Source organism: Macaca mulatta, chromosome 1 (genome assembly GCF_049350105.2).
Source record: "Macaca mulatta isolate MMU2019108-1 chromosome 1, T2T-MMU8v2.0, whole genome shotgun sequence".
NCBI classification, from domain to species: domain Eukaryota; kingdom Metazoa; phylum Chordata; class Mammalia; order Primates; family Cercopithecidae; genus Macaca; species Macaca mulatta.
The window spans coordinates 13,736,958-13,762,009 of NC_133406.1; the positions used below are offsets into that span (position 1 = coordinate 13,736,958).

At 42.6% G+C, this 25,052-nt stretch overlaps 1 protein-coding gene across 7 annotated transcripts in view; it reads left to right on the forward strand.

Moving 5' to 3' along the window:
- Positions 1 to 257: 257 nt before the first annotated feature.
- The window catches only part of ARID4B (AT-rich interaction domain 4B), a 167,318-nt gene continuing 142,523 nt past the window's right edge, over positions 258 to 25,052 (forward strand). For 6 of the 7 annotated variants that reach the window (XR_013416007.1, XR_013416006.1, XM_077998439.1 and 3 more), the window contains exons 1-2: positions 258 to 668; positions 1,468 to 1,522. Coding sequence is in view for 3 of the 7 variants with exons in the window: in XM_015126853.3 (XP_014982339.1) it covers positions 1,517 to 1,522 (6 nt within the window). In the remaining 4 variants the exon portion in view is untranslated. Of the gene's footprint in view, positions 669 to 1,467; positions 1,523 to 20,893; positions 21,011 to 25,052 lie in introns of all 7 variants that reach the window. The other variant, XM_077998447.1, reaches the window with a different exon arrangement.

A 25,052-nucleotide genomic window follows, 5' to 3' on the forward strand; every position in this document is an offset into this window, starting at 1 on the left:
GGCCCCAGAGGCTGGACTTCATTTCCCAGGAAGCCTTGAGGCGTAACTCTCTGTTTCCATAGAACTGGTGGGAAAATGGCGTCGTTGTTTGTATCCAGCGACCAATAGGAACAGTGTATAGGCGGGTTCTAAAGAATTTTAACCAATCCAAGGTTGTCTAAGAGGCCATCCGGGAAAGAGGTAGGGGAGGGGGAAAAAATCTAGGGGAGGGGAGAAAGGAAGGGGGGGGACCTAGAGTCGGGGTGGGGGGAAGCGATGTTTGCCCGTCAGTCGAGTCCGGAGTGAGGAGCTCGGTCGCCGGAGCGGAGGGAGAGTCTTGAGCTTCAGCTTGCCGCCGCCACGGCCACCGCCTGGACCTTTGCCCGGAGGGAGCTGCAGAGGGTCCATCGCCGCCGTCCTCTGGAGGGCAGCGCGTTTGGGGGCCCGGACCTCCAGTCCGGGAGGGATTTTTCGTCGTCCCCCTCCCCCCAACCAGGGAGCCCGAGCGGCCGCCAAACAAAGGTACCAGTCGCCGCCGCGGGAGGAGGAGGAGCCGGAGCCTCTGCCTCAGCAGCCGCTGGACCCGCCGCCCTTCTTCCCCATCTCTCCCCCAGGCCTACTGGTTTTGGGGGGGAGGAGGAGAGAGGGAACTCTGGACGTGCCAGGGTCAGATCTCGCCTCCGAGGAAGGTAGGGACATTTTCTGGGGCTTTCGTGGTCTCCTAAAGGGGTTCTTTTGGGAGTCGCTGGGCCCGACTGAGGAGCAGAGGAAGATCGCGGTGGTGGTCCCTGCGGCACCCGAATTCGGGGCCTCGGCCTTCCGGGAGCCCCCACCCCCCGCAGCCGCTGTGTCCGAGCCGCCCCCTGGCTGGGCGGCCGCACACTCAGCGGTTTAGCGGCCGCGGTCGGGGGCCCGGGCAGGGTGGGGGCCGTTCCGCCTCCGGGGCCCTCGGCCCTCACGTTGTCCCTGCGGCGGGGCCAGATGTTGATCCCGCTCCCACTTGTCGGGTCTGCGCCCGGAACGGGACGTGGGCAGGGGCTCTGCGGCGGGCCGGTCCAGCCCGCGGCCCACAGGCCCTCCTGGGCCCTCGGTGGCCCCCGGCGGGCCTCCACCTCGGACGCGGCGCATGGGGGCGCGGACTCGCTCGGCCGGGCGCTGAGGCCCGCGGGGAGAGCGGCCGGCCCCACGCCGGACGCCGGGCTTGTTGTGAGTTTCTTCTCTGACAGAAATGGCGTCATTGTCGTAGACGGGAAACTCCGTCGGGTCTCGACAATGGGGACGGGAAGCTGCCGAGCTGTGTAGGTGGCTGGGTTTGCGGGGATGGCGGGGCCAGAGGGAGCCCCGAGTCGGCGTGTGATGGTTCGGGGGCTGGCGCCTGGTGCGGCTCTTTCTTCGGGGTTCGGGCGTCGCTCGGTTCCTTCCCTCCGCCTCCGCCAGTGCAGAGGGGTGCCTGTGGTGTTGACTGGGTGTCTTTTGTTTCCCCTCCAGGTGCAGGTGAACCCGGTGTTTTAAAGAATATCTCGGTCCCAGAGTCATCATGAAGGTAAGATTGCCTGCAGAATACGAATCTCTGGGGTTATCGAATTCAGGAAGTAGGGGGTTTGGACGAGGTCGTCGTGTGGGGCTTCCGAGTTTTGCAGAGGAAGGTGTGTTTGGTGGCTTGGTGACCGAGCCCTTCCCCAGAGAGACCGGGGTCAGCTGGCGGGCTTTGCTGTGGAGTTGGAGGCAGTTACAGGATATCTCAACTGAAGATGATTCTCCCATATTGAACCCCTCTTTTTGTAGGGAATGAGAGGAATAACGGCATGAATTAAAGTGTTTTAAAAGGTAAAATAAAAAGCAGGTCAGGTAATCTGACCCTGGAAACTGAACTGTATTGTGGTTCTATCAGTTACACTGATGAAAGAAAATCTTATCTATTGTGTGAACAGTACTGTAAAATTTTAGCAGAAAACTCTTTGATTCGTCACAAACATAATTTAATTGAAAGATTTAAAAAGATAATTTTGGTGATCTTTACACAGTTCAGAGATACCAATTGTTTCTTGTATTTCCAGGCACTTGGGGTTATGTGGTTTATTTTTCTTTATCGATCTGGTTGGTCTGCAAATAAGTCAGAGGCTCTGTTGCATTATGATGTGTGGAAAACTGATGGCCAGGTTCCTCTTAGACGTAAACATGTTAACTGAGTGGAGAATAGGGTCAAAAAATTTGCTTAATTGTTGAAAGAAATGATAACCATAAAAATACAGTTTTTTTGGTCACTTGAGAGAATATGTATATGAATGCTGTCTTTTTTGTTTTAAACACATGCTGGAATGAAACCTTAGATTTTTGAAAAGTCTAGATTCAACTGGTGGAACTTAGACACTAGCTTGTATTTTTTCATCCATTACAAATTCAAAAGTGCTTGAAAAGGGTAGAGTGTTCACAAGTGTAGAAATGCAACAGATAGCATGTTAGAATATCAACGTTATCTACTTTTGACAGTTTCTTTGAACTATTTTAAAAAAATTTCACTTGTCCTCAGAATCAAGACGACTTGGACAGTACTGCATCCAAATTAAAATTTGTAATACCTGTGGTTGCAGAAGGTAAAAGCTGTGGCTACTTAAATTTTGGTCTACTATACAGAGTAATTAAGTGTAGTCTAATTCTTTTTAAGGTTTTCTCTTTGAGTTTGGGATGCTGTAAACTACCTGAAACAGTTTATTCCTATCTCATTTTCACGTAAAAGAAAACAGCATCGACATGTTTCAGGAATGAATCCCTTTTGTTAGTCACAAATCCTAGCTATAACTCTCGTGACCTGTGTAAAACAGTGAAAAGTGCATTTATTAGGTCACTCATATATGTACCTTGATGTTGGGTGAGAATTTCTTAAGAAAAGTTTTGGTTTGAATAATAATAAGTTCAGAAGCTGAATAAATAAAAGGTTTAGTTTGGAGTAAATGTAATCTGTCACAGTTCCCAGTGTTGTAGTGCCTGTCACTTCTTAGGTGCCCTATAAATGTTTGGTTAAAAGAAATGTAGTTAGGTTGAAAGTCTTTGAGATTAAAATTTTTTTTTTCTTCCTTTCGTTTCCTTTTTTTAAAAACTAGTCTGTTTAAAAAAATGAAAGTATGTTGGAAACTTTAGCCTTAAAAGTTTCTTGGTAATACTAGCCAAATGCAAATTTTTTGGTATCATTTTAGAGATACTAATTTTAAGTGCTCAGCATTACATTCTGCCTTTTTTTTTGAAAGGACTTTTATTGTTAAAAGGAAAAAGTTACTAAAATAAATTTCTAACTTTATACAAGAACTTCCTGTTATTATAAGTATAGTAAATCTTCTCTTAGAGTATCTGCTAGTAATCATTAGTATTAAAAACTTAGCTTATTTCTTACAACTTTATTTCTTATGTGATAAAAGATGAGTAGCTTCTTGTAATTTGTATTTTGCTTTAGCAAAAATTGCGATTCAGAATCTATTTCATGTTGAGTATATTAGGCCTAAATTTTCTTTCTTTTTCTGTGTGTTCCCAATTTCTTTTTTTTTTCTTTTTGATAGTCTCACTATTTCACCCTGGCTGGCACAATCTGTAATTCCCACCTCCCGGGCTCAAACAATCCTCTCACCTTAGCCTCCTGAGTAGCTGGAACTACAGGCACACCTGGCTAATTTTTGTAGTATTTGTAGAGATGAGATTTTGCCATGTTGCCCAGGCTGCTCTCGAACTTTTGGGCTCAAGTGATTCTCCCGCCTCAACCTCCCAAAGTGCTGGGATTACAGGCAAGAGTCACTGTGCCTGGTGTAATTTCTGTATTACGATGATCATTGAGCTATAGAAGGTTTTATGCCATTTATTGGATCTTACCAAACATGTTTATACTTCGGAGCAAGCTTTTAAGTTTGAATTGTCTATTGTATTAACGACAACAAATCTTTAAATTGTATTAAGTGACAGTTTATTGAAGTGATTGAAAGTTAGATTATGTAGTAATACTTTTTAGGTGTTTTAAAGTTTAAGTGTTACATGTTTTAGCAGTTTTCCCATGTACTACCTTTAAGAATTTATGTAAATACATTCCCATTACTAATATAGACTGTGTTACTTTTTTCACAGTGTGTTTTTGAGGAATATGTAATACATAAGGAATTAGTGCTATAACATAGACCATGATGTTGGTGTTATGTTGAATTTATTTTTCATACTCTTGATAGACTTTTAAAAATCAGTGGTACCAGCTGGGCGCGGTGGCTCACGCCTGTAATCACAGCACTTTGGGAGGCTGAGGTGGGAGGATCACCTGAGGTCAGGAGTTTGAGACCAGCCTGGCCAGCATGGTCAAACCCTGTCTCTTCTAAAAACACAAAATTAGCTGGGCATGGTGGCACACGCTTGTAATCCCAGCTATTCGGAAGGCTGAGGCAGGAGAATTGCTTGAACCCAGGAGGCGGAGGTTGCAGTGTGCTGAGGTCGTGCCACTGAACTCCAGCCTGGGCGAAAAAAGTGAACGTCTCTCTTGGCCGGGCACGGTGGCTCAAGCCTGTAATCCCAGCACTTTGGGAGGCCGAGACGGGCGGATCACGAGGTCAGGAGATCGAGACCATCCTGGCTAATATAGTGAAACCCTGTCTCTACTAAAAATACAAAAAACTAGCCAGGCGAGGTGGTGGGCGGGCGCCTGTAGTCCCAGCTACTCGGGAGGCTGAGGCAGGAGAATGGCATAAACCCGGGAGGCGGAGCTTGCAGTGAGCTGAGATCCGGCCACTGCACTCCAGCCTGGGCAACAAAGCGAGACTCCGTCTCAAAAAAAAAAAAAAAAAAAAAAAAAGAAAAAAAAAAAGTGAACGTCTCTCAAAAAAAAAAAAAAAAATTAAATAAAAATCAATAGTACCATGTTATAAGGAAGTGGTAGATTATTAAAGTTTGTAAATCATTTTTTTATTTATGAAGAGTAAATAAGACATTTTTACTTATGAAGAGTAAATAAGACATTTTTATTATGTCAGGTTGAGTTTTACTTTTTTTTGTTTTTTTAAGACGGAGTTTCGCTCTTGTTGCCCAGGCTGGAGTGCAATGGTGCGATCTCCACTCACTGCAACCTCCGCCTCCCAGGTTCAAGCAATTCTCCTGCCTCAGCCTCCCGAGTAGCTGGAATTATAGGCAGGCACCATCATGCCCGGTTAATTTTGTATTTTTAGTAGAGACTAAAGGTTTCTCCATGTCGGTCAGGACCACTTGAACTCCTGACCGCAGGTGATCTGCCTACCTCAGCCTCCCAAAGTGCTGGGATTACAGGCGTGAGCCACCGCACCCGGCTAATTATTACTATTTTTAAATCAAACTTTTTTTCCTGTATTTATATTTGTACATGTTATTAATGTCTTTCATTACATAGCAGTAAATTTTCAATCAAAATGGGCTGGGTGGGCTGGACATACCAGAATCTTTAGAGGATGAGTGATTTAGATGATTATACTTTGGCAGGCATGGTGGCTCATGCTTGTAATCCCAGCACTTTGGGAGGCCGAGGTGGGTGGATTACTTGAGGTCAGGAGTTCAAGACCAGCCTGGCCAAAGTGGTGAAAACCCCGTCTCTACTGAAAGTATAAAAAAATTAGCTGGGTATGGTGGCACATGCCTGTATTCCCAGATACTCAGGAGGCTGAGGTAGGAGGATTGCTTGAACCTAGGACGTAGAGGTTGCAGTGAGTCGAGATGGTACCACTGCACTCCAGCTTGGGTGACAGGGAGACCCCATCTCAAAAAAAAAAAAGAAAAAGAAAAAAAGATGATTATATTTAGAATCCATGTAGATTGAATTTTTCAGATGTACTTTTCTTCAATAATGATTGGCTTAGGCCACATGAAAATAATGGATTGATTACAAATTCCTTTTTTTAATACCCTGTGTGTGTACATGTTCTCTCTCCCCCCACTTCTACCTTTCTTTCTCTTTCTATCCACTCTCTCACTCCCTTCCCCTCTCTCCCTTCTTTTCCATCCCTCTATCATTTTTTCCTTCCCCTTCTTCCTTCTGTCTCACCTCTTTCATAAGTCATTCATTTAACCACAACCTCTTGCATGTGTCAGGTAATACAGAATGAAGGTGGGTGAGGCATCTAACCTGCTTTCATGTGTCAGGTAATATAGAATGAAGGTGGGTCAGGCTTCTGACCTGCTTTCAGGGAGCCCACAGTGTAGAAGAAGATGCAGATAAATAAAGCAAAACTCTCAGGATATCGATTTATGAGTATTCTGACATAAAATAATTGTAGGAAATGCTATGAGAGAACAGAACAGAAGAGGACAGCTAAATCAAAAGATCTCTGGAAAGTTTTCTGGTAGAGTTGACTTCTAAGCTGAGTGTGAAGGCTTTTGCTAGGCAAAGAAGGGAAGAAAATAGTTTTTCAGATAGAGAATAACGTACTGGAAAATGAACAAAACAAGGTGAAGTATCTGGAAAGTGTAAGTAATTTGGTGTGACTGAATTAACTTAAAACGTTGTATGTTTGGGTGGAGTAGAAGGGCAGTGGTGGGAGATGAAGCTGAGTCAGGGAGTCGAAAATTTTCTTGGCCGGGCACTGTGGCTCACACCTGTATTCCCAGCACTTAGGGAGGTTGAGGCAGGTGGATCACCTGAGTTCTAGACCAGCCTGGCCAACATGGTGAAACCCAGTCTCTACTAAAAATACAGAATTAGCAGGGCATGGTGGCATCCACCTGTCATCCCAGCTATCAGGGAGGCTGAGGCAGAAGAATCACTTGAACACGGGAGGTGGAGGTTACAGTGAGCCGACATCATGCTATTGCACTCCAGCCTGGGTGATAAGAGCAAAACTCTGTCTCAAAAAAAAAAAGAAAAAATTTTCTTGAAAACTACATGGAATCATTGAAAGTTGTTGAGAATTGTTTGAATCTAGGAGCTGGAGGTTGCAGTGAGCTGAGATCGGGCCACTGCAAAACAAGGGGAGAGCTGAATGTAAGGATGGAAATTCCAGGTAAGAAGTCCAAGTGGAAAGTGAATAAGGGCCTGAACTAATGCAGTGGAAATGGAGCAGAGAGGATAGATCTGAGCCTTTTAGAAGTAGAATTCAGGGCCAGGCACGGCGGCTCACACCTGTAATCCCAGCACTTTGGGAGGCCGAGGTGGGTGGATCACGAGGTCAGGAGATCAAGACCATCCTGGCTAAAACAGTGAAACGCTGTCTCTACTAAAAAAATACAAAAGAGAAAAAAGCTGGGCGTGGTAGTGGTCACCTGTAGGAGGCTGAGGCAGGAGAATGGTGTGAACCCGGGAGGCGGAGCTTGCAGTGAGCCGAGATCATGCCACTGCAGTCCATCCTGGGCGACAGAGCAAGACTCCGTCTGGAAAAAAAAAAAAAAAATTAAGTAGAATTCAGGACCTAGTAACTCATCCTGGGGTAGGAGGAAGATGGAGGGTTTTTTGTCTTAGGAAATTAGATAGATATTACTGTCATTTGAAGCATACTGTCGTTGGACATGCTAGTTAAGATGTAAGAGTAAGTAGGTAGGATGAAGTCAGAGGCTTGGGTTAGTCTGGTGTGAATGTTAACCTCATAACTATGATATTTGAAGGGATTTAAGATCCATAACATGGCAAATTTTGTGCTATAAATTTGTGGTCTTTTTGATGAATAGGTAATCTTGTAAAATACTAACTTGTTTTCTGTCCAGATTGCTAAATCTTTGGTTATTGTAATTAAAAAAAATACTAGGTGAGTACCTGTGTCACTGACGAATGTGTTTTTGCCAAGTCAGCCAGTGAATTCAGTCATTGAACACATTGTGTACCTTGTACCAGACATTGTTCTGGGTTTTGAGGATGCAGCAGTGAATAGAACAAGAGTTCTTACCTCATGGAGTTTACTTTCTACTATGGTGGACACACGCTAAGAAAAAAAATAGTGGTAAGTGCTTTGAAGAGACATCATACGGAATCAGAATAAGAGATTAGAGTGACAGAGGGTGGGTTACTTTAGGTGTTAATAGAGGGCCTTTTTGAGATGACATTTAAGTGTGCTGTGAAGCGAGTGATAGAGTGAGCCATTCAGGTTTCTGGGGGAGGAGCATTCCCTACAGAAAACAAGTGCAAATTCCCTGAGATGGAATGTGTTTGGCATGTTTGAGTGTGATAAGTATTTAAGGAACATGAAGAAGGCCATCAGGGCTGGAGTGGTAGGAGAGGAGGCCAGAGAGGGTCACGAAGGGCCAGTACAATTATAGGGCCTTATAGGACATGGTAAGGACTTGAGTAAAATCTGACTGTGTTAGGAGCCCTTTGAAGGGTGTTGAGTGAAGTGATGAGATAAACATTTTCACAAATGTTTGACTGCTGGGTAGTGAACAGATCATGGGAACACAAGAGTGGAAGTAGGGAGATCAGTCACAAGGCTGTCAAGCTAGTCCTGGGAGAGATGGTGGTGAGGAGAATTAGTAGTATTGGGAATATATTTGAAGATGGGGATGATTGGATTTCAATGGATTGGGTGTGAAGGGAAAATTCTACTTGCTGCAACTTGCAGATGTATGTCCTCCCACAAGTGCCCTCCCTCCTTTTTCTTTGAGACGGAGTCTCACTCTGTTGCCCAGGCTGGAGTGCAGTGATGCAATCTCAGCTCACTGCAGCCTCTGCCTCCTGGGTTTAAGCAATTCTCTTGCCTTAGCCTCCCTTGTAGGTGGGATTACAGGCACCTGCCACCACGCCCGGCTAATTTTTTTTTTTTTTTTTTTTAATATTTTTAGTAGCGATGGGGTTTCACCATGTTGGCCAGGCTGATTTTGAACTCCTGACCTTAAGTGATCTGCCTGCCTTGGCTTCCCAAAGTGTTAGGATTACAGGTGTGAGCCACTGCACCTGGCCGCTCTCCCCCCCTTTTTTTTTTTTTTTTTAAAAAGTCTCTTTGCTGTGATTAATTGGTAGATGGGATTCTTGGAACTGAGTATGACCATGAAGGCATTGTCAACTCTTAGCCTTCCCATATTAGTGAGCAGTGAACATTGAGTTGAGCAGTCCTTTCACTTGTTTTTTTTTTTAATTAAAAAAAGGGATATAATTCACATACCATAAAATTCACCCTTTTATTTTTTTGAGATACGGCCATAGTCTGTTGCCTAGGCAGGAGTGCAGTGGCGCAATCACAGCTCACTGCAACCTTGATCTTCAGTAGGCTCATGTGATCCTGCTTCAACCTCCCAAGTAGCTGGGACCAGAGGTGTATGGCACCATGCCCAGCTAACTTTTTATTTTTGAGATTGAGTCTTGCTCTGTCACCCAGGCTGGAGTGCAGTGGCGCGATCTTGGCTCATTGCAAGCTCCGCCTCCCGGGTTCATGCCATTCTCCTGCCTCAGCCTCCCGAGTAGCTGGGACTACAGGCGCCCACCACCAAGCCTGGCTAATTTTTGTATTTTTAGTAGAGACGGGGTTTCACTTTGCCAGCCAGGATGGTCTCGATCTCTTGACGTGGTGATCTACCCACCTCGGCCTCCCAAGGTGCTAGGATTCCAGGCTTGAGCCACTGTGCCCGGTGATCATGCCCAGCTAACTTTTAAATTTTTTGTGGCGGTCTCACTGTGTTGCCCAGGCTGGTCTTGAACTCCTGGGGTCAAATGATCCTCCCATCTTGGCCTCCCAAAGTGTTGGGATTACTGACATGAGCCATTGCACCTCACCAAATTCACCTTTTTAAAGTGTTCATAAATTTCTAGTATTTTCACAAGTTTGTGCATCCATCACTACTATCTTTAGAAAACTTTTTTATTAATTTTTTTGTTTGTTTTTTTAGAGACGAGATCTTGCTATGTTACCTAGGCTGGCCTTAAACTCTTGGGCTCAAGTGATCTTCCACCCTCAGATTCCTGAGTAGCTGAGACTACAGGCACATGCTACTATCCCTAGCTATCCATCCCTACTATTTAACTCCAGAACACTTCCAAATTCCCAAAAAGAAACTTCTTATCCATTAGCTTCTTATCCATTCACTGTTCTTCCTTTTTTCTAACCCTCCAATAACTAATCTAAATTTTTTTTTTTTTTTTTTTTGAGAAGAAAATCCGATTCTGTCACCCAGGCTGGAGTGCAGTGGCATGACCATGGCTCACTGCAACTTCGACCTCCTGGGTTCAAGCAATCTTCCTGCCTCTACCTCCCAAGTAGATGGGGTTATAGGTGTGTGCCACCGTGCCCAGCAAATTTTGGAATTTTTTGTAGTAGTGAAGTCTCACTATGTTCCCTAGCCTGGTCTGGAACTCCTGAGCTCAAGTGATCCTCTGGCATTGGCCCTCAAAGTGCTGGGATTACAGGCTTCAGACGCTGAGTTTAGCATTTACTTTCTGTCTGTAAGGATTTGCATATTCTGGACATTTTCTGTAAATGGAATCCTATGTACATATGTGGCCTTTTGTGTCTGATTTCTTTTACTTCCCATAAGTGAAAGAGGTACCAAGTGTTGACTCAGCGCGGTGGCTCACGCCTGTAATCCCAGCACTTTGGGAAGCCGATGTGAGTGGATCACGGTGTCAGGAGTTCAAGACCAGCCTGGCCAACATGGTGAAACCCCATTTCTACTAAAAATTAAAAAATTAGCCGGGCGTGGTGGCGGGCGCCTGTAATCCCAGCTACTCAGGAGGTTGAGCTGAGATTGTGCCACTGCACTCCAGCCTAGGCGTCAGATCAACACTCTGTCTCAAAAAAAAAAAAAAGTAGCAGCAAGTGTTAATACTATGCTTCTTTTTATTGCTGAATAATACTCTTATCTTATGAAGATATGATATTTTGTCAGTCTACTTATTTGGAGGACATGTGGGTTATTTCTGCTTTTTTGCTTATTGTGAGTAATGCTGCTTTGAGCATTTGTATATAAGTTTCTGTGTGAACATGTATTTTTAATTCTCTTGGGTCCTGGGAGTAGATCTTTCAGTTTTTAGGGTACTAATATTACCTGTATGATAACCTGGAGAGTGCTGAGTATTTAACTTCATGTATTTTGTGTTGTGGCAAGTGGCCACCAAGGAGTCAGACATTTAAAAAATTAATTCAGTATTTATTGAATACTTATTATGTATTGGTCTCTGTTCTAGTCAGTTGGAATATGTCAGGGAACAAAACAGGTAGACATTCCTGGCTCTTTGGATCTCTTAGGAGTACAGGAAACTCTGATATTCAAGGTTTCCGTAGAAAATAATGTGCTTTTAGAAATCTGATAATTTTCATTCTAAAATTGGAGACAGCGTTCAGGTTTGAGGAAGAAAAAAAATGAGTTTACGGAAGTATATAAACAGTTTACTAGAAAATAAAAAGCAGATCTACTAAGGTCAGCATAGACAAACTAATCTTCATGTTCACCTTACCATACTGGCTCTTATTTTTGACTGGTTAATAGAAGCAAGGAACATAATGAAAGAGTCAAAAAGGGAAAAGTTTTAAAACAACACTTGCCTTACTCTGAGCATAGTTTCCCCTTTCCTTAATTAGCACTTGCTCATATATTACTCGGAAAGTCCAAGTGTAGGCTTCAGAGGAGAGGAGCCGTAGATAGCTTTCATCAGATTCTTGATGGAACCCACAATACAAATATTAGGAAACACAGCCCTGTGGTATCATCTGTTGACTGATCTGCTGTTAATCTATTTAACAGGAGGAGTTGTTTGTACATCCTTCTACTTTTATCATTAAAGAAAAAGTAATCACCTAGTCCTGTTCATTTTATTTTCAAATTTATTTTTGCTTAAATCATTGCAGAATCAGAAAAAAGTTTTCATTTTTTCTGAAATGTTAACATTTAGGTGAAATGCTTAAACAGGTTGAGTATCACTTATCTGAAATGCTTGGGACGAGAAATATTTGGGATTTTTTCAGATTTTGGAGTATTTGCATTTATATACTTAGGATTTGAACATCCCAAATCTGAAAATCCAAAATGTTCCAGTGAGCATTTCCCTTTGGTGTCATGTGAGCACTCAAAAAGTTTCAGTTTTTGTAGCATTTCTGATTTTTTGTGTTTTACGTGTGTGTGTGTGTGTGTGTGTGTATGTATATATATATCTTGTTTTTTTGTTTGAGACAGAATCTTGTTCTGTCACCCAGGCTGGAGTGCAGTGGTGCGATCTTGGCTCACTGCAACATCCGTTTCCCAGGTTCAAACAATTATTCTCCCCCAGCCTCCCAAGTAGCTGGGATTACAGGCACCTGCCACCTCACCTGGCTAATTTTTGTATTTTTAGTAGAGATGAGGTTTCACCATGTTGGCCAGGCTGGTCTCTTGAACTCCAGACCTCGGGTGATCCGCCTACCTCAGCCTCCCAAAGTGCTGGGATTACAGGTGTCAGCCACCGTGCCCAGCCTTATATATATGTATTATTATTATTTTTCTGAGATGAAGTCTTGCTCTGTTGCCCAGGCTGGAGTGCAGTGGTGTGATCTTGGCTTACTGCAGCCTCCGCCTCCTGGGTTCAAGTGATTCTCCTGCCTCAGCTTCCAGAGTAATTGGGATTACAGGTGTATGCCACCACACCTGGCTAATTTTTTGTATTTTTTTTTTTTTTTTTTTTTTTGAGACAGAGTCTCGCTCTGTCACCCAGGCTGGAGTGCAGTGGCCGGATCTCAGCTCACTACAAGCTCTGCCTCCCAGGTTTACGCCATTCTCCTGCCTCAGCCTCCCAAATAGCTGGGACTACAGGCACCCGCCACCTCGCCCGGCTAGTTTTTTGTATTTTTAGTAGAGACGGGGTTTCACCGTGTTAGCCAGGCTGGTCTCGATCTCCTGACCTCGTGATCCGCCCGTCTCGGCCTCCCAAAGTGCTGGGATTACAGGCTTGAGCCACCGTGCCCGGCCAATTTTTTGTATTTTTAGTGAAGACGAGGTTTCGCTGTGTTGGCCAGGCTGGTCTCGAACTCCTGACCTCAAGTGATCTGCAAAGTGCTGGAATTACAGATGTGAGCCACTGCACCCAGCTGATTTTTGGATTAGGGATACTCAATGTGAACTGCCTGAAATGTTTACTGTGTTGAATTCCTAAGAAGAATTTGAATTTTTTTCATTTATAACTAGCCTTTGATCCATGGAAACATTTTATAAAATAATTTCCAAAGGTTACTCTGGAAATCTGGAATTATAGTCTGTAGCACATTGGGATTATTTATTAATTTAATTTATGAGATCAGAGTCTTGGTATGTTGCATAGGCTGATCTCGAACTCCTAGGCCTGAGTGATCCTTCTGCCTCAGCCTCTCTAGTGGCTGGAACTGTAAGTGCATGCGACCATGGCACATTGGGTATTATTCATGAAACTGTTTATTGCAAATGTTAATATATGCTTACTCTTACCTTTTGCATATTCAGTTATTTACTCTAATGGGGTTATCCTAAGGCAAGGATAGTATCTAACTGTGAATAACCAGATATACTTAGCTTTAGGATGCAGTTAGACATAAGTATAGAATTCAGCATCCCTGTAACTATTGTCAGTATCTTTCCAGATTAATGTTAGTGTTGATAGTAAGGTGGTAGAATGGGCTAATTCTCTGGGCCATTATTACTGATTTAGAAGGAAGAAAATAGGGTGTATCACTTTAAAGTTACAAATTTACATTTATAAAGAAGAAAATGGGATATATCACTTTTAAGTTATAAATTTACCAGTCATCAATTAAGAGAATAATAATTCGGCAATAGGTTTATACTATTAAAATGTGTGAGATTACTTACACTGTATCTTGGACAGTGGGATAGATAATTTATTTTATTTTTTTGGAGACATAGCCTTGTTCTGTGGCCCAGGTTGGAGTACAGTGGCGTGATCATAGCTCACTGCAACCTCCAACTCTTGGGCTCAAGTGATCTTCCTACCTCAGCCACCCAAAGAGCTGAGACTGCAAATGCACACCACCATGCCTTGTTATATTGTTTGTGTTTTTGGTAGAGACGAGATCTCCCTATCTTGCCCAGGCTGGTCTTGAATTCTTGAGCTCAGGTGATCCTCCCACTTTGGCCTCCCAAAATGTTGGGTTTACAGATGTGAGCCACCAAGCCTGGCCTGGACAATGGGACAGATACTTTATATGTAGACTTTTCTCATTTAAGCTATTTTTCTCTAGTTTATAGATACATTTTTGGCAATGTGACTTAACTAGAATATCTGAAATCCTGTATAAAAGTTCTATTAATGCTCTCTGCTAATTGATAACCTTTTGGTTTCAGGGTATAATTGCTTATGAGAACATAGTCATTGATAACTTTAGTAAGTTTCATTGAACATCGTATTTTAACAATGCACTTCTTTCTTTCTTTTTTTTTTTTTTTTTGAGATGGAGTCTTGCTCTGTCGCCCAGGCTGGAGTGCAGTGGCCGGATCTCAGCTCACTGCAAGCTCCGCCTCCCGGGTTTACGCCATTCTCCTGCCTCAGCCTCCCAAGTAGCTGGGACTACAGGCGCCCGCCACCTCGCCCGGCTAGTTTTTTGTATTTTTTAGTAGAGACAGGGTTTCACCGTGTTAGCCAGGATGGTCTCGATCTCCTGACCTCGTGATCCGCCCGTCTCGGCCTCCCAAAGTGCTGGGATTACAGGCGTGAGCCACCGCACCCGGCCAACAATGCACTTATTTCAATAGCAAATGAAGATCATAAACTAAAACCTTTCAGCAAATGGTAAAGAAAGGGTTTACTTTATATTGATAGTCAATATATATACTGAAATATATATACATATGTATTTATAAACATATTTTACTGATAGTAAAATGTTATATATATTAAATTATATATATTTTAAGATAATTTATATATAAATTAAATGTGAACCAGATTTTTTTATTCCAGGAACCTTGCTCTCATTTCTAACCTTTCTTTTCCTGCTACTTAGTGATGCAGAAGCTTTTCTTGGTAAATCTACTTGTCCCGTCTCTTAATTTACTGCTTGAATATGACTGTGAGAACTGTCTTTGTTTAAAGTGCCCAATAAACATTGTAGCTTCGTGATTAAGAGCATATGGCTTGGAAAATCAGTGCTCTTATTTCCAGTCCTCTTTATGTCCTTTACTTGGCTGCTGAGGTTTGGGTAAAGTTACTGTTTTTGAAATGAAAGTAAACATCAGTTTCATTTTTTGTAAAATAAGAATAATAGCAGCTACCTTGTAAAGTTGTGTAAATATGAAATGAAATACCATATTTAAAATGCTTTACACTGTGCTTGGCATAGTTCTGAGCAGTTAGTACGTGGCAGTTATATTAGTGGAAGGCTGTCTTTTTTTTTTTTTTTTTTTAAATAAGCTGATAGAGTGAGGATTCTTTTAATCAAGACTGCTTGGGATTGAATTGCTACTCCTGCTTACCAGATTGTGGGCAGTTTTTCTTAAACTTTCCAAGAAGACTGGTGTTCTCATCTAAAATATGAAATGCTTACAGTGCTTACCTCATGGAGTTGTTTGGGGTGACTAAATGTAATGGGATTTACTATGTAGTAGGTTCTCAATACATTGTAGCTATTATTATTAGTTCAATAGAAAGAATGTACAGATTTTTGTGAGTTTAAGTAGGCTTTCGGAGAGATAGAGTGACTCTGGTCTTTTAAAAGTTAATTTTGAAGCTGCAGTTTTGTAATTAAGACTTAAATCTGTTATTCTTTCCTTCTGAAATCCTTAAAAACAGAATGTTTAGTAGAAGGTGATAACCCGATTTCTTTATTCCAATAACTCTTTGCTCTCATTTCTAACCTCTATTTTCCTGGTACTTACTGATGCAGAAGCTTCTCTTTGTAAATATGTCTCCTCTCTCCTAATTTGCTCCGTCTTTCCTTTTAAGGGAAAAGTAAATTTTACTTCCAAGCCTAGAGGGTTGTTGTTATTTATGAATTAGGTGAACCACTGGAGATACTTATTTTCTGGGTAAGCATCCGTCTATATCACCTTGCTTATGTATTGCAAAAATTGTTTTCATTTCTTGATCAGAACACTGTTCTGATGTGGTGTAGTCAGCCACCCGAAGCTGGTCTAGCATGGGCAGCCTAGGCGAGTAGGGCGAATGACTGTAGGAGCCCTGCTAAACCCAAGTCTTTACTCCAGAGAGGAGTAAAAGGAAAGCTAAACAATCCTGAACATAGAGGAGCCACTATTGCTGTCAGTTAAGTGAAGCAGCTTGGCTTATGCCTATTTCAGAATTAAAAAAAAAATTCAACTTAGGCAGGCACAGTGGCTCACGCCCGTAATCCTAGCACTTTGGGCGTTTGAGGCGGGCAGATCACTTGAGGTCAGGAGTCCCTACTGAAAATATAAAAATTAGCCAGGCATGGTGGTGCGCCTGTTTGGGAGGCTGAGGCAGGAGAATCTCTTGAATCCGGGAAGTGGAAATTGCAGTGAGCTGAGATTGCACCACTGTACTCCAGCCTAGGCGATAGAATGAGATTGCATCTCAAAAATTCAATTTTTCACATTTTCAGCTTTATCTTGATAAGGATACCTCATCAAAGAACCCATTTCTTTTCTTTCTTTCTTTTTTTTTTTTTTTTTTTTTGTAACAGTCTTGCTGTGCCTCCCAGGCTGGAGTGCAGTGGTGCAATCTTGGCTCAGTGTAACCTCCGCCTCCTAGGTTCAAGCAATTCTTGTGCCTCAGCCTCCTGAGTAGCTGGGACTACAGGCATGTGCCACCATGCTTGGCTAATTTTTTGTATTTTAGTAGAGATGGGGTTTCGTCATGTTGCCTAGGGTGGTCTCAAACTCCCTAGCTCAGGTGATTGCCTGCATTGGCTTCTCAAAGTGCTAAGATTACAGGTGGGAGCCACCGTGCCCAGCCCCATTTCTATTTTTTTAATCTGAATATTCTCTGCTGAAAGTGTTGTTTTTCTAAAGGCAAGCCAGAGAGCTTTTGGCATTTAGTAAGTCACCTATTCGTGCTTTGCTCTAATTTGGAGAAATATTTTTCTAAATATTTGCTAGTTCTACTAGCAAAATTAAAGAAATTTTTATTATGAAAGCAATAAAGATTTTCTGTAAACATTGAAAATTACATAGTAGTATGCAGTGAACAGTAGAAGTCTTACTTCCTGTTGGTAAGTTGATTCAACAGTTTTTGGGTGTATTCTTCCACACCTTTTTCTTTGCACATATGAATTTAACATGAGTATTTATTTTGTTATGTTTGACTGTGTTGAAATGGGCTTATACTATGCATATTGTTTGTAATTTTCTTTTCTCTTTTCTTTTTTTTTCCTTTCTTTTCTTTTCCTTTCTTTTCTTTTCTTTGAGATGGACTGTTGGCTCTATTGCCAGGCTACAGTGCGGTGGCACGATCTTGGCTCACTGCAACTTCCGCCTCCCAGGTTCAAGCAATTCTCCTGCCTCAGCCTCCTGAGTAGCTGGAACTACAGGTGTGCCCCACCACACCCAGCTAATTTTTGTATTTTTAGTAGAGACAGGGTTTCACCATGTTGGCCAGGCTGCTCTTGATCTCTTGAGCTCGTGGTTTGCCTGCCTTGGCCTCCCAAAGTGTTGGGATTACAGGCGTGAGCCACCACCTCCGGCCCGTAATTTTCTTTTACATTTTTCTATATCAGTACATATTATACAAGTCTATGTCATTCTTCTTGATGGCTTTAGTAAGGTTTTATTTACATTCAGCATGTTATTTTTTCTACAACCAAATGATTTATATAGGGCAGCGGCATGTTTCTTTAAGTTTTACAGGTATGTAGCAGTGTTTAGTATTCAGTAGGTACTTTTTTTTTTTTTTTTTTTTTGAGACAGGGTCTTGCTCTGTTGCCCAGACTGGAGTGCAGTGGCACAGTCTTGGCTCACTGCAACCTCTGCCTCCTGGATTCAAAAAAATTCTCATGCTTCTGCCTCCCAAGTAGCTGGGACTACAGTCCCATGCTATCATACCCAGCTAATTTTTGTATTTTTAGTAGAGACAGGGTTTTGCCACATTGGCCAGGCTGGTGTCGAACTCCTGACCTCAAGTGATCTGCCTGCCTCAACCTGCCAAAATATTGGGATTATAGTTATGAGCCACTGTACCTGGCCTTCAGTAAGTATTGTTAACTTATTTGGATGCCTAGTCCTAATAGGTGGCAAATAGTCCCATTACCTATTATATATACAAAGCTTCTTATAGCCCTATGAATTACTATTATTATTGTTATTATTATTGTTATTGTTTTGAGACAGGGTCTTGCTCCCTCACCCAGGCTGGAGTGCTTAGTACAATCATGGCTCACTGTAGCCTTGACCTTCTGGGCTCAAGTGATCCTCCCACCTCAACCTCTCGAGTAGCTGGGACTACAGGTATGGTTCACCATAGGCTGATTTTTTATGTTTTGTAGAGATGGGGTCTTACTGTGTTGCCCAGGCTGGTCTTGAACTCTTGCCCTGTGAATTATTGCAGCCACCGACTGTTAAATATCATCACATGACATTGTTACTAAAAGGTAATCTATGAGGATTAGTGAGGGAGCATCCCTGTGCTATATGGCTGGTTCTAAAGAAGCTTATGCTGTTCTTTGGGATCCCTCTTAGCATTGATTAGACAGGTTAATTTTGGGGGCCGGGTGCGGTGACTCAGACCTGTAATCCCAGTGGTTTGGCTGATATGGGCGGATTACTTGAACTCAGGAGTTTGAGACCAGCATGGATGATGTGGCAAAACCCTGCTTTTACAAAAAAGTTTAAAAATAGCCAGGAGTGGTGGCCTGTGACTGTATTTCCAGCTACTCGGGAAGCTAAGGCTGGGAGGATTGCTTGAACCCAGGATATCAAGTCTGCAGTGGAGCTGTGATTGCGTCCACTGTACTCCAGCCTGGGTGACAGAACAAGACCCTATTTTAAAAACAAAATAAAAAACACGTTAATTTTGGAATGGATCTCTACAGGAAGTGTCCCCAGCAGATGCTCAAAGTCAGAATATATAGTTTTTAAGGAGTTCTTTAACAATACAGTTATATGGCATGTTACATTTTTAAAGTCCCATAATCATTAGTTATATCTAATAACATCCCTTTGAGGCAGGTCAGCAGCGTTTTTCCTTTTTTATGGTCGAAGAATCAGGTGTAAAGATGTTGAGTGATTTGCCCACAGGCACACATTTTTGTTTTGAGACGGAGTCTCGCTGTCTCCCAGGCTGGAGTGCAGTGGCGAGATCTTGACTCACTGCAAGCTCCACCTCCCGGGTTCACGGCATTCTCCAGCCTCAGCCTCCGTGAGCCACCGTGCCCTGCCTGGCACACGTTAAACTGATCACAGAGCCTGTTCTTTTGTTAGTAAACTGAACCATGCTGCCTCTCTACTAGTTATTATAAACAAGTAATACAGTTGTTGCCATTTAGTGACTTTTTGATGGCGTTATTGAATAGTGAGTTTACAAACCTTTCGCCTACTTCCTTTGTTGGAAAAAGTTCTGAATTTAGAATTTACTTGTATCGTGGTATGAAATATTTTTATGTACATTTCCCTGTTCTCTTAAAAATTAGAAGAAATCAGGCCGGGAGTGGTGGGTCGTGCCTGTAATCCCAGCACTTTGGGAGGCCGAGGCGGGCGGATCACGAGGTCAGGAGATCGAGACCACGGTGAAACCCCGTCTCTACTAAAAATACAAAAAATTAGCCGGGCGCGGTGGCGGGCGCCTGTAGTCCCAGCTACTCAGGAGGCTGAGGCAGGAGAATGGCGTGAATCTGGGAGGCGGAGCTTGCAGTGAGCCGAGATCGCGCCACTGCACTCCAGCCTGGGAGACAGAGCGAGACTCCGTCTCAAAAAAAAAAAAAAAAAAAAATTAGAAGAAATCAGGCTGGGAGTGGTGGCTCGCGCCTGTAATCCCAGCATTTTGGGAGGCCGAGGCAGGCGAATCACTTGAAGTCAGGAGTTCACGACCAACATGAACTCCTGGCCAACATGGCGAAACCCTGCCTCTGCTAAAAATACAAAAATTGGCTCTGCATGGTGGCATGTGCTCATGGTCCCAGCTACTCAGGAGCTGAGACAGGAAAAGTGCCTGAACCTGGGAGGCAGAGGTTGCAGTGAGCCGAGATCAGGTCACTGCACTCTAGCCTGGGCGACAGAGCAAGATGCAAGACTCTGTCCCCCTCAAAAAAAAAAAAAAAAAAAAAAAAAAAAGAAGAAATCATATGAAAAAACATAAAAATTAACTACAGTGGACTTAGTTCTTCTGGGAGAACCTTTGCTAGCTTGAAAATTAGTGTCAAGCTGGACAGGTGGCGTGTGCCTGTAGTTCCAGCTACTTGGGAGGCTGAGACAAGAGGAGCTTGAGCCCAGGAGCTCAAGGCTGCAGTGAGCCTTGATTGCACCACTGGATTCCAGCCTGGGCGACAGAGCGAGACTCTATCTCTAAAAAGAAAATTAGTATTATAAATTATAAATTAGAAAATTAGAGGCTTTGTACAAAGCTTTGAAGAGTTAGTATTTTATTAATATTTTAAAGTAGGAGAAAAATGAATCCTGGTTATATTGCCAAAGTAATTTTGAGTTGAAACATTGTGGCCCATATAGCCTGAAGAAACTTTGAAAGGTCCTTTGAGCCCTTGAGTTCAGACCCTATCTCTTCTGCCAAGTGATGACACAGAATATGATCTAGCTCAGAAAAGTTTTACAATCTGGATAGCTTGTCTTTCTCTCTCTCTTTTTTTTTTTTGACTGAAGAATCTTTAGAACAGTCAACTTTCTCTTAAATTGCAAGTTTACTTTGGCCATTTGAAACATTTTCTTTTTTTTTCTTTTCTTTTTCTTTTTTCTTTTTTTGTAAAGAGACAGGGCCTAGCTCTGTCACTTAGACTGGAATATGGTGGTGTGATCATAGTTCACTGTAGCTGTGAACTCCTGGGTTCAAGGGATCTTCCCACTTCAGCCTCTTGAGTAGCTGGGAATACAGGCAGGCACCACCACATTCAGCTAAGTTTTTTTTTTTTGGTAGTGATGTGGCCTCACCGTGTTGCCCAGGTTGGTCTTGAACTCCTGGCCTCAAGTGACCCTCTCACCTTGGCCTTCCAAAGCACTGGAATTACAGACGCTAGCCACTGCACCCAGCCAGGTATTTTCTATTTACTTCTATGGACTTAATTCTGTTTATCCCATTTCCCCCTCCCCCATTATAATTTTTTTTCTCTGTAATTTGTATGTACAAGTTTTTTCTCTCACAGTTGAAAAGCTTTCCAATTGTAGTCTTTCTGCATTGATGGAGGTAGTGAAGAGGGGGTTCAGGTAATTTACAACTATTGTAAACAGTTTTTATTTGGCATGGTACAGTGTCTAATGCCTGTAAACCCAGCACTTTGGGAGGCTGAGGCGGGGAAAATTGCAAGTTTACTTTGAGTTTGAGACTAGCCTGACCAGCATGGCGAAACCCTGTCTCTACCAAAAATACAAAAAAATTAGCTGGGCGTGGTGGTGCGCACCTGAAATCCCAGCTGTTCAGGAAGCTGAGGCGTGAGAATCGCTTGAACCCGGGAGGCGAAAGTTGTAGTGAGCCGAGGTCACGCCACTGCACTCCAGCGTGGGCGACAGAGGGAGAGACTGTCTTAAAAAAGAGGTTTTATTTAAGGGATCATACAGAGCCCTAAAATTATACATTCACATTTGGAATGTTAAGACAGTTGTTTTGACATGATATATTGTAAATTTGTAATAATAAATAATAGTTAATCCTCATATACTTTAGTAATTAGCACAGCCTTTTTTTTTTTTTTTTTTTTGAGATGGAGTCTCACTCTGTTGCCCAGACTGGAGTGCAGTGGTATGATCTCGGCTCACTGCAGTCTCCGCCTTCCAGGTTCAAGTGATTCTCCTGCCTCAGCCTCCCAAGTAGCTGGGAAGCTGGGACTACAGGTGCGTGCCACCACGCCTGGGTAATTTTTTGTATTTTTAGTAGAGACGGGGTTTCACTGTGTTAGCCAGGATAGTCTCAATCTTCTGACCTCGTAATCTGCCCGCCTCAGCCTCCCAAAATGAGCCACCGTGCCCACCCAGCACAATCTTATTTTTTAGTAGGCATGTGATTTCTAAATTTGTCTTTTATTGCTAAAGTAACATCCCGTTTATCTCAAACTAACTGACATCAGTCTTGTCTTGTTCTGAAATAGCATTAAAATATTTATCACACTAGCCTCTTTCCTGGTCATGTTCTTTATGCCATAATTATCATCATTTTTGTTAATATCGTATGATAATTTTGCCACTGCTTATTCAGTGCTTAGTATGTGTCAGTCTTTTTTTTTTTTTTTTTCTTATTTGAAGACAGAGTTTCTTGCTCTGTTGCCTGGGCAGGAATATAGTAGCGTGACCATGGCTCACTGTAGCCTTGACCTCCCGGGCCCAGGTGATCCTCTCACCTTAGCCTCCTGAGTAGCTGGGAGTACAGGTGTCCACCACCATGCCTGGCTAATTTTTAACTTTTTGCATAGAGACAGGGTCTCACTATGTTGCCTAGGCTGATCTTGAACTCCCAGGTTCAAGTGATCCCCCTGCCTCCGCCTCCCAAAGTGTTGGGATTATAGGCATGAGTCACCATGCCTGGCCTATTTAAAATTTTAATTCTCAAAATACCCTGAGAAGTACATATATATATTCTTATTTTACAGATGAAAAACTTAAGGCCGAGAGAGATTATGTAACTTACCTAACTAAGGTCATGCCACTAGTAAGTGACATAGTAAGGATTTAAACCTAAACTACTCCAAATCAGAGCTCCTACTAATATTAATGCTGTTTCTGCCTGTTATTTACTATATATCTTTACTTGAATATCTAGTTTTCTTAGTACACAGAACATTTAGAAGTGCCAAATACTGTGTGAGTGGTTAGTTGTGAGTGTATGTGTGTGTTTATGTGTGTATTGAGAGGGAGGAGTTTTGTACAAATCCGGAAGTCAGAGGTCTGACATGGGTCTCACTGGGCATTTCTTCTGCAGGCTCTAGGGGAGAATTGTTCCCTTGCCTTTTCCAGCTTCTAGAGGCTGTATTTCCTCCTTTGCGTCTGGTCTCTCTCTCCTATTTTCGAAGCCAGTAGCCTACTGTCTTCAAATCTGTCTCTGACACTACCTCTCCTGCCTCCTCCTTTCACTTAGAAGTATTCTTGTGTTTACATTGGGCTCACCCAGATAAGACAAGCTAATCTGCCCCTTTCAAGGTCAACTAATTAGCAACTCTGATTCCATCTGCAGCTTTAAATTTCCCCTTGATAACATTTTCACATATTTTCGATTCGGATGTGGTCATTTTGAGGAGGGGGGAGTGCATTCTGCCTAAATGATTTAGCCTTTTAGGCCTGGCTGTAAAATGAGATTAGTATTTACTATTTACCACAAAGAAATGTTATGAAGATGGAAATTATATGCTAATACAAACAGGCCATGCATAGAATACACTTAATTAGCAGATGCTTTCTGCTTGATCTTATCTGCTAGGTATATGCTTGTCGTGATATGTAGTCTCCAAGGTAACCACTGGGTTTCATAAACTCCAGTTTGAATGCCTGACTCTTCTAAAGGCAGATGTTTGTTTTAGAATTCAGCCTTTCCAGACCTTTGCATGATGAGGATAGAGATGATTTATAGCACAATGGTGGAAAAACAGATGAGTGCTCCTTAACTCTAATTTGTTTTATGGTTTGAATCTGTCTTAATCTGTAAGATACAGTTCACTTTTTAAGTAGGCAGCTTTTATGTTTAAAATGATTTTCCAAAGGATTGCTATAGAAAATAATGAAAAGGGACCTTGAGTAATTGTAGTTTTAAATCACACTTAAGATTGTTTTGTATGTACTCAGATGGTATTTTTTGGCTCACTGCAACCTCCACCTCCCAGGCTCAAGTGATCCTCCCACCTCAGCCTCCCAAGTAGCCGAGACTACAGGTGTGTGCCACCACGCCTAGTGAGTTTTTTGTAGAGGCAGGGTTTCACCATGTTGCCATGCTGGTCTCAAACTCCTGGACTCCACCGCAGTCTCCCAAAGTGCTGTGATTATGGGTGTGAGCCACTGTGTCTGGCTTAGGCAATTTACTTCTTTGAGTTTTATTTTCAGTATATGAGAAATGTGTCTAATAACGTTTACTTCATTGCTTGCTTTGTTATTAAATATGATGATGCATGTAAAATACTTATGTTTGGTTTATACATGCCAAAAAATAATACCTGTAATATATTGTAGAGTCAGGGACGAACCACTTTACTAAATGTCTCCAAATTACCAATTTCTAATAATTTAGAATATGTATTTAGTATAGTTAGTGTGCATTGTGTTATGATAAAAGAGTGCTTATTACCTGTGCACCTAAGTTTTAGAAGTCAGATTCATATAGCTTTGGTTAATCTTTGTTCTTTTTACATTTTATTATATTTTAGACAGGGTCTCGCTGTGTTCTGCAGGCTGCGGTGCAGTGGCATGATCATAGCTCACTGCAACCTCGACCTCCTGGGCTCAAGTGATCCTCCCACTTTAGTGTCCCAAGTATTAAATAGCTGACATTACAGACATGTGCCACCATGCCTGGCTGTTTCTTGTTTTTTTTGTAGAGATGGGATCTCACTATGTTGCCAAGGCTGGTCTCAAACTTCTGGCCTCAAATGATCCTCTTGCCTTGGCCTCCCAAAGTGCTGGATTATAGGAGTGAGCTACTGTGTCCAGCCTAATCTTCGTTCTTGGAGTCAAATTGTGTAGGCTTTGTTTTTTGCTTTGCTTTTCTTTTTTTCCACCCCTGGTTTTTAATTTAAAAAAGGACTGGCTTTTAGAACCACTAGAAAATATTTGTTTTGGGGGCAGTGTCTTTACATAACATAAAATTCAGGAATACAAGTTTTGGGTGGAAGATAGTACAGCCTCATTGGTTAAGAATATAAACTCTCTGGCTGGGTGCGGTGGCTCACGCCTGTAATCCCAGCACTCTGGGAGGCCAAGGCGGGCGGATCACGAGGTCAGGAGATCGAGACCATCCTCGCTAACACAGTGAAACCCCGTCTCTACTAAAAATACAAAAACTTAGCCGCGCGTGGTGGCGGGCGCCTGTAGTCCCAGCTACTCGGGAGGCTGAATCAGGAGAATGGTAAGAACCTGGGAGGCGGAGCTTGCAGTGAGTTGAG